This window comes from Panicum virgatum, chromosome 1N (assembly GCF_016808335.1).
Source record: "Panicum virgatum strain AP13 chromosome 1N, P.virgatum_v5, whole genome shotgun sequence".
Lineage (NCBI taxonomy): Eukaryota > Viridiplantae > Streptophyta > Magnoliopsida > Poales > Poaceae > Panicum > Panicum virgatum.
Genome location: NC_053145.1, coordinates 37,867,779 through 37,876,606, shown reverse-complemented (window position 1 = coordinate 37,876,606; position 8,828 = coordinate 37,867,779). Strand labels below are relative to the sequence as shown.

General features: G+C 48.7%; 1 protein-coding gene across 1 annotated transcript; it reads left to right on the top strand.

Annotated features, from left to right (window-relative positions):
* The first annotated feature begins 3,029 nt into the window (after positions 1–3,029).
* LOC120653495 (hsp70-Hsp90 organizing protein 1-like) lies at positions 3,030–7,645 on the top strand. Its single transcript, XM_039931229.1, has 6 exons — positions 3,030–3,044; positions 3,214–3,336; positions 3,711–3,860; positions 5,463–5,561; positions 6,591–6,761; positions 6,827–7,645. Exons 1-6 carry the CDS (start codon positions 3,030–3,032, stop codon positions 6,908–6,910), a joined length of 642 nt encoding a protein of 213 aa, XP_039787163.1. The 3' UTR covers positions 6,911–7,645.
* Positions 7,646–8,828: the final 1,183 nt, after the last annotated feature.

Genomic DNA, 8,828 nt, shown 5'->3' with positions numbered 1-8,828 from the left:
CGGTGGCTGAACCACCGGGTCAGTCGGAAATAGAGACTCCAGCTCGGGGTCAGGAGAAGGTGTAGAGGAGGTGGAGTAGAGGAAATCCGACTCGTCGAAGACGACGTGTCGGGAGATCAGGACGCGGCGAGTGGTGAGGTCAAGGCATCGGTACCCCTTGTGGTCAAGGGAGTAACCGAGGAACACACAACGAGTCGAGCGGGGCGCCAGCTTGTGAGGAGCGGTGGCGGAGGTGTTAGGGTAACACGCACACCCGAAGACCCGAAGGTGGTCGTAGCGAGGAGGGGTACCGAAAAGAGCGTGGTGTGGTGTGGGAGCAGGAGAAGCAGTGGACGGAAGACGGTTGAGCAAGTAGGTGGCGGTGTGGAGGCTCTCTGCCCAGAAGCGCGGGGGCAGTGAGGCCTGGATCAGAAGGGTGCGCACGACGTCGTTTGTCGTGCGAATCATCCGCTCAGCCTTGCCGTTCTGAGGAGAGGTATACGGACAAGACATACGCAGCTAAACACCCCGAGAGAGGAAGAAAGAACGGGAAGTGGAGTTGTCAAACTCCCGCCCGTTGTCGCACTGGACGGCCTTAACGGTGAGGCCGAACTGAGTGGACACCCAGGCAAAGAAGTGGAGGAGGGTGGGGAAGGTGTCAGACTTGGCACGCAAAGGAAACGTCCAAGAGTAGTGCGAGAAGTCATCGACCACCACCAGATAGTACTTGTAGCCAGAGAGGCTGAGTATTGGGGAGGTCCACAGGTCACAGTGAACAAGGTCGAAGGCATGCATCGCATGCGAGGAAGAAGAGAAAAAAGGAAGCCGAACATGACGACCGAGCTGGCACGCATGGCAGAGGGGCTGAGCAGGAGCCCTAGTACCAGGAACATCGGTACTACGACCGAGCAGAGCCAGAACGTCGCGGCCAGGGTGACCAAGACGGCGGTGCCAAGTGGTGGAAGACGGCGTCGCGGCAAAAGCGGCAGACCAAGACGGCCAGGGCGAAGAAGAAGACGAGAGTGGTGCAGCGGAAGAAGGAAGGCGAAGGGTGTAAAGGGGCCCCGTGCTGTCACACCGGAGTAGCGGACGCCGGGAGGCCGAATCCTTTACAGTGAGGCCAGAAGAATCAAACTCGATGGAACAAGAATTGTCAGTTGTAAACTGACGAATGGAAAGAAGGTTATGAACCATCTGAGGAGCAACAAGGACATTGGGGAGACGAAAAGAGCCAGGAGCAGAACCCACGGTGGTGACAGGAAGGCAAGACCCGTCACCAACCATGACAGAAGAAGGACAAGAGGGGTGTGGGGGTCGGACAGACGAGAGGATACCGGCATGTGGGGTGGTGTGGAAGGAGGCACCCGAGTCGGCGATCCACTCGGTGCAGACCGGCGGCGTCTGCCCCATGGCACTGAAGGACTACGCCAGTGCAGCCTGGTCGCACCCCCCCAGGCCAGGTCGGCTTGCTGGCTGGGTGGAGCGGGCGGTGTCCAGAACGGCGCGAACAAGTGAGCAGAGCTGCGAGCATGGCCGCGTTCTGGGGCCGGCGGACGAGGGCCCGCGCCGGCCTGGACAGCGCGGCTGTCCGCGGCGGGCGCGACAGACTGCGCACGTCGAGAGAGGCAGCACCCGCGCAGGGTCCCTGGGCGCGACGGCTTGGGCGCCAGTGCGCGTCGGGCGCGACGGCCTGCGCAGCGTGCGCGCGGCGAGGGAGGCGGCGGCCCGCCCCGCGGCCAGTGCGCAGCGTGCTCGGCGGGCATGACGGCGGCCACAAAGGCGGTGGGCGGCGGCCAATTCTGCGGGCACGATGGACTGGAGCCTGCGCGGTGGGCGCAATGGCGGCGGGCGCGGCGGGTGCCCGCATGGCCTGCGCGGCTGCGCGGCGGCCACGAGTCCGCGCCCGCAGCCGGGTAGGTTGGGCTGCACTGGCAGCGCCTGCTGCAGGGGAGGAGGCAGCTGGGCGGCGGCGCTCCCCTCCGCGCCTGCACCAGCGGCGGCGGCGGGCGACGGGCTGTAGGGCGGTATCAGGCCGGATATGCGGCCTCGCGGCCCAGGCAGAGGAGGGGGTGTGTGGCAGCAGGGCGACGGCAGGTCCCGCGGTGCCCGCGGAGGCAGCAGCTGTGGTGGGCCACGCGCCTTGGGCGGCCAGGGCAGCAATGGCAGCCTGGGCAGGCCACGCATGCCCGGCGGCCAGGGCAATGTCTGCCTGGGCAGGCCATGCGCGGCCCGCGCCCTGGGCAGCGGCGGTGGCCTGGGCGGCCGGAGGAGCACCGGTTCCGACGGATCCGGCGGCGGTGGTGCTGCTCCAGGCAGCTCCAGACAGAGCAGAGGAGGATTTGGCCCCGGGAACGGCCTGGGCGGCGGCGGCTGCAGCCCCGGCCTGGGCTCCGCCCGCGCCTGTGCCCGCGCCAGGGCCAGCCTGGGCGGCCAGCGCGGCGGCAGGGCGGCCCTTGGCGGCGGCGGCGGCGGCTGCAGCCCCGGCCTGGGCTCCGCCCGTGCCTGCGCCCGCGCCAGGGCCAGCCTGGGCGGCCAGCGCGGCAGCAGGGCGGCCCCAGGCGGCGGTGGCGCTGCTCCAGGTGGGCGGCGGCGTCGGAGCAGAGGAACCAGCCCCGAGCAGAGGAGGCGCGGCTCCAGGCCTAGGAAGCGCAGATCCGGCGGCGGCGACGGCCTCGTGGGCGACGGATCCGGCGTCCCCCAGGCCCCTGCTGGCGGCGGCAGCCCTGCCCTGCTCGGGATCGAGCAGGGCCAGGGAGGCGGCGGGCCTGGCAAGCCAGGGCACCGGCGCAGAGAGAGGGGAAGGGAGGGAAGAGAGGGAGGGGAAGGAGGAGAGGGGAGGAGGAGGAGGGGCCGGCGGCCGGCCATGGTGGCCGGCGGCGGCGGCGGGCTGGGGAGTGGAGAGAGAAGAGGGAGAAAACCTAGGCTAAAGATACCATGTAGGAGAGAATAATCCTTGTATTCCTCCAACCCTAGAAGGGTGGGCATATATAGTACCTACACATGAGCCTCTAGATGGGCCTCTATACACATGGGCTCAATATACTCCAACAATGTTCCTTATTGAGGTATGCCATTTTCAGCTTGTATCAACTTTATGGTTTACAGCACACTAACACAAAGAGTTACTGCATTGAATTTATGTTGAAAATGTAGGATCAGAGGCTATGGCATTCACTAATTGCACTTTACATATGTTGTTCGAAGGATTCATTTGACACTATCTTGTCTTGTTAGGCTGGTGCTGATGTGCAGGGTATTGGTACGGAAACACCCTTAGCACTTGCTGCTACTGATGGCTTAACTGACATCCTGAAGTGCTTAGTTGAGGCTGGTGCAGATCCTAATGCTCGCGATGGTGTACGTTTGGACCTCTACTAATCTACTTTGATGCTATATAGATGTTCGTTATACCTTATAGCATGTAAGAAAATCCTATTGAAGTACTAAGCAGATTTCCTTGAATAAAATTCTAGTAAAGTTCTCTATACCATATTACTATATTCGTTACACCAATGCCGCGATATCCTTGCACAAAATGACTTCCCTCTATAAGTCTATAGTTTCTGCATAATGTTGATCTTCTTAATTATTAATGTACTAGTTTTGTCATATGTTATACACTTGTGGTCAACACTTGTCTATCTACCTTTCATGTGAGTATTATTCTGCTATTTTGCAATGCCCTCGAGCAAGTGCAGCAGCTAAGTTAATTCTTCTTGTTTTTTTGGTAGTTTGGATTCACTCCAATAGAAAATGCTGCACGTTATAGTAGGAGGGAAGATGTTGAGATGCTATTTCCAGTCACTGCCCATATTCCAGGCGTGTGTGATTGGAGTGTTGATGGAATTATTAGTTACGCAAATTCAAAGCCTGCACTCAAGGTATTCTCAAGAAAAGTACATTTCTATTTATGTCAATTGTTTTGTGTGTTAATGTTTGCTGGTTCAGTGATTCTCAGTGTTTCTGGAATCAATTTTCCTAACTTGGATGCAAATGCTTGACTAATAAACTTCAATCTCCCCTTAAAGGCTTAAATGAGGCTTAACAAATGTAGACCTATCATGAATATTAAGTGTAGTGTTCTAGCTATCCAGATGCAAGAATTTATTTATAGTGATTTAAAGATGTGTGACTTGGCATTCATATATGTATTGTGGCTAAGTCATTTGTCAGAATTTATTTGAGAGAAGTATATACCTTTACCTGTCCTGTAATGTTCTACAGCTCAATAGTGCTTATGTCATAACCATTTGATGGCAATACATCTGCAAGTTTTACTTGTGTGCTTTTACCATGGTGCCTCTCTCTGTAATAAAAAAGGTTTTAGCATTGCAACTTGGACTATATATGATTTTTGTGCCTACTGTATATAATGGTTGTGTTGTGGAGTCTTTTGATTTTTTTTGTTAGCCTTACCCCTACGGTAGGTTTGGCAAGCCATGGGAAAGAACATGGAAAATTAGAGATGAGAGTTGACATATGGAATTCCCATGGGAGTTAGACTTCTAGTCCCAATATCTTTTTTTTTGGGTTGTGATGGGAATTAAGATGGAGAGTTCAAAAGAGAATTTTTATTCTCTGTTAGGTTTTGTGTTTGAGAGTGTGAAATTGTACCGTAAGTAATGATGAATGGTTGTGATCCATCGATCTTTCACTTAAAGCACAATTCACACCCCTCCCCCTAGTAAGTCACTGATGGGACTAAGCTCCCATTCCCCATCCCACTAAAACTCCTATTCCCACCAAATAAAAATTAGATGCTCTCACTTCTAAACTTGCATACCCTCTCACCAATTTGCCCCAACAAAATGAGCCGCCAGAGTTGATTACCTGATCTTGATGCAATTCTGATGGAGTTGACCATCCAGTAATTTAGAAAAAAAGATTGCAGAGGAGGAAACATATAGTAGTCATATGATAGGGTAGGGTAGGGATGTAGGGTAATCGAGATATAAGATAAGATTGTAGGGGAGGAAATATATATTAGTCATATGTTAGGGTGGGTTGGGACTTGGGACATAGGTTTGCTTGCTCTTCCCTATTATGTCGTTTTCCAATGCTGGTTGTGGCTAATTCACAGGGTTTGTATTTAGGTTTTGTAGAATCTGTTTCTGGTTCCTTCAGGTGTTGAGACTTGTGAACTCTGGCCACTAATAAATTGGCGGAGATGTTAATACTTTTTAGCAACGAGTTGATTGTTGAGATTCTCTAGAATATAGTAGACCACATGGGAGGTAATGTGGATATGCTGATTAAGCAAAAAGAAGCAAAACTAGTCGAACAGTACTACCATAGTTTTCAAAGCGTTGAAGTGAAGCAAATTGAGGAGATACTTGAGGTGCTATGTCAATATTCATAGCGATTTCACAAGTGATTAAATTATGAATTGACTTCTTGCAAAGATTTCGTCAGGGTGGTACGTACTTAGCAAGGTTAGAATGTTGCTAATGAAATTTTTTTCTTTAATTTTTTCTGTGTTTTAGGGCGAGGATATGTATAAAGTGATGCTTGCTAATTTAAAGTTTCAAGGACATGAAGCAGTTAAGAACAAGGATTATCTTTCAGCAGAAGTTTACACTGAGGTATTTTTTGCATTTCACTTGTTTAATCTTTCCTGTGTTTTTCCTGGTTTAGTTTCCTCTCCACGTTTCGGACTAGGACAACAGAAAACAAATATACCAATAATTGTCACTGGCAGTAGCTTAGTAGGGAACCTGAATGGTTTATACAGTTATTATTAGCGTCAGTACAGGGAGAAGTGTTCGTAGTTAGTAACATTTTCTCCAATGCAGTTTCCAATGGTGGGTTTCCCTCTCTCCTTTAGACATTTCTGACTTAAAACAATTAGAAAACAATAAGAAAATCCTTTTACTGGCCACTGGTGGTAGCTTGGCTGGTGCTGAATTCTACCTCAAATAGTTTGTGTGGTTATTAATTTCTTGTGGTAAGGAAAGTCGATAGTCATGCTGAGCATATTCTTGTGGTGAAACATACTCTTTAATGTTGACGGCAACATGTTATGTCTGTTGGGATAAAATGAAACCAATAACATTGTTATAACACTGACAACTTATACTGGTGTGGTTTCAGGAAGATCCATATACTGCAGTTGTTTGCTTCCTACACCTATACTTCCATCCATTTTGCACTCCCTTTTTTTTGAAGCAGAAGAGCAACTAGTCCTAAGACAATGTTGCAAGATTTTTAATCTTCAGCGATAAGACAACCCAGAAGCATATTTGTTCGGTAGGCTGATATAAAGGCCATGAGGCTTGCCAATCAGCTCACATAAATCAACAACCGAGTTCTTGATTTATTTCCACTTATTTCCTTCCTTTATTTTGTACTTTTATGTCCATGGCCTATATTATGTGCTTGAGCGATATTCACCAACATACTAGTTTTTGTAAATTAAGAACTTTGACTCAGCTGATCTGTTTTCATCTGAATATGCTTGCAAGTATCAATGATAAGCTGCCTGGCGTACATTGCACAAATTTTTATGAAGTTACATCACATTTAGTGATGCAACTAGTTATAGGCGATTCTGAGCAAACTTGAGAATGATTGGCACAATTTTGCTAATTGCTACTCCTTTTTGCTGGTTATAGGCGATTGATCTTGACCCCGATGATGCAACCTTGTTCTCAAATAGGAGCCTTTGCAGGCTTCGTTTGGGTAATGGGAAGAAGGCCTTGACTGATGCTGTAGCTTGCAAGTCTATGCGACCTGGCTGGTCGAAAGCCTGCTACCGTGAAGGAGCTGCCCAAATGTTACTGAAGGTTAGTTGAAATAATCAGTTTCTGTGCCAAATCATTTTTCATGTTCTTAATCTTTTTATCTTTAGGATTATGAAAAAGCATGTGGTGCTTTTCTTGATGGTCTGAAACTGGAGCCAGAGAATGTAGAGATAGAATCTGCTTTATGGTAATCTCTGTTCTCAAGGCGTCGCCTAGGCGACACCTAGGCGTCCATGCGCCGTCCACCGATTTGCGCCTTGCTCGCCTAGGCGCCCGCCTTGCTCGCCTAGGCATCCAGCCGCCCCACCTTGCTAGGTGTCCGCCTTACCGCCTTGAGAACAGAGATGGTAATCTACCTGTCCCTTTCGTCTACATGTATATAGTTTTGCCACATAACCTCATGTTGAGCACTCATATTTCCTTTTAATGGATCTCATCCATCTATACTGTTGTTCTGATTGAAATTTGCACGAAAGCTGTTGAATCCTTGAAGATATCTCGCAATAATGAGAAAGAATAGCTAGTGTTTAGGTGTCAAAAATTTGTACAGAATCTGCCCTACTCCTTGAGAAGATGGAGCTTCCCTCATTAGCTGTTGCCCAAGCTGTATCTGAAGTATGTGGGAGAGGCAAATGGTTTAGAGTTAATAGATGTCCTTTTGCTAATTATGAGCTAGGTCCCAAGGAATTATGAAGTGCCCAAACTGTTTGAGTTTGCTCCTGTTCTGTCGATGTTGGTCTAAACTTTCAGTGCCAGCTGCCCTTGTTTTTGCCTCCTGTTCTTGTATTGGATCACATCCATCTATACTGCCAGTTCATTCACGAGCAGCTCCCTAGAAGAACTTGATCAGGGACAATGCTTGCTCAGTGTTCTTGAAGCGTTCTGTAATGTTAGTTCATTCACGAGCAGTTCCCAAAGTTCATCTATGCAGTGATCTTGGAGTTCTTCAGTTTGGTTGTGTGCTCAGCAGGACGCGACCGCACGAGCACGACTGGCCAATCACGACCCTGTACATCTGTCGTGTTGCTCGCCGTGTCTGTGGTGCGGTAGCTACCTAGATCAAATGCTGCGGCCTGCTCAGCTTCATTCTTGCGGTCTTGCCTTTGGGAGTTTGGGGGACCAAGTGAAAATGCAGTGGCAAATTGTGCTGATGACGTATGGCACCATCACAAGGGATGATTAAACTAGTCTTAGAATATGCGAATATAACAATATAAAATGTGAGTTTTTAGATAAAGAAATCTTTATCCCATAAAAAATAAGGAACTTGTTACTTCGGCAAGAACTTTCCAATGCAAGAAGGGTTCTCTCCTTGTCGTATCTACTGCTACCGTGCTACCAAGGTATGATACCCTCTAAGTGTACATAAAAATTTCATAGAAAATAGGGATGCATAGAGCATGCAAGCATCTATCATCATGGAAAATTCAAAGTTGAACAAAAAAAAATTGTGCAAGAGCAAACATTAAAGAGACACCAATGTATGAATAGTTGCGGGTGCAACTCTTTATGTCTGAAAACACAAACTGCAATTATTCACATGCTGCTTGCATAGTTTGGGGCAATTGTGTTTCTGCCCTTATTTTCAACCCCAATTGCGATTTTACCCTCATTTTTGTTCACTTTGCATTCTTACCCCTACTGTTTCAAAACGAAGCCTCGTTTTACCCCTAGTCTGTCAACAACACCTAACAGTGTTAAAGAAGACAATTTTGCCCTTTGAATATACCCCTATTTTTTTTAGAACTTTGTGAATATACTCTTATTTGCCACTATATTGCAACAACATTTCAATAACAATATGAACAAGAAATTGACAGTATTTTTTATTGAGCAATTAGGAGCAAGCCTTTTCATTAATTGTAGAAGAGAGAAAAGTTACACGTATACTCTATCTGCACTTGGCTGACGAGAGAAACAAACGAAAAGAGTTGCTGACTAACACCTATATGTATGATGAAAAGGAATTCATCAAGCGATTCCCCGAGTTACATGGGCTGCTCTCTAGTTGGAAATGTCGATCTTGATGATGCTCACCAATTGATCTATTGATTGACATCGCTTTGTTATCAATTGATCTTGATGATGCTCACATTGTATGAAGTACAT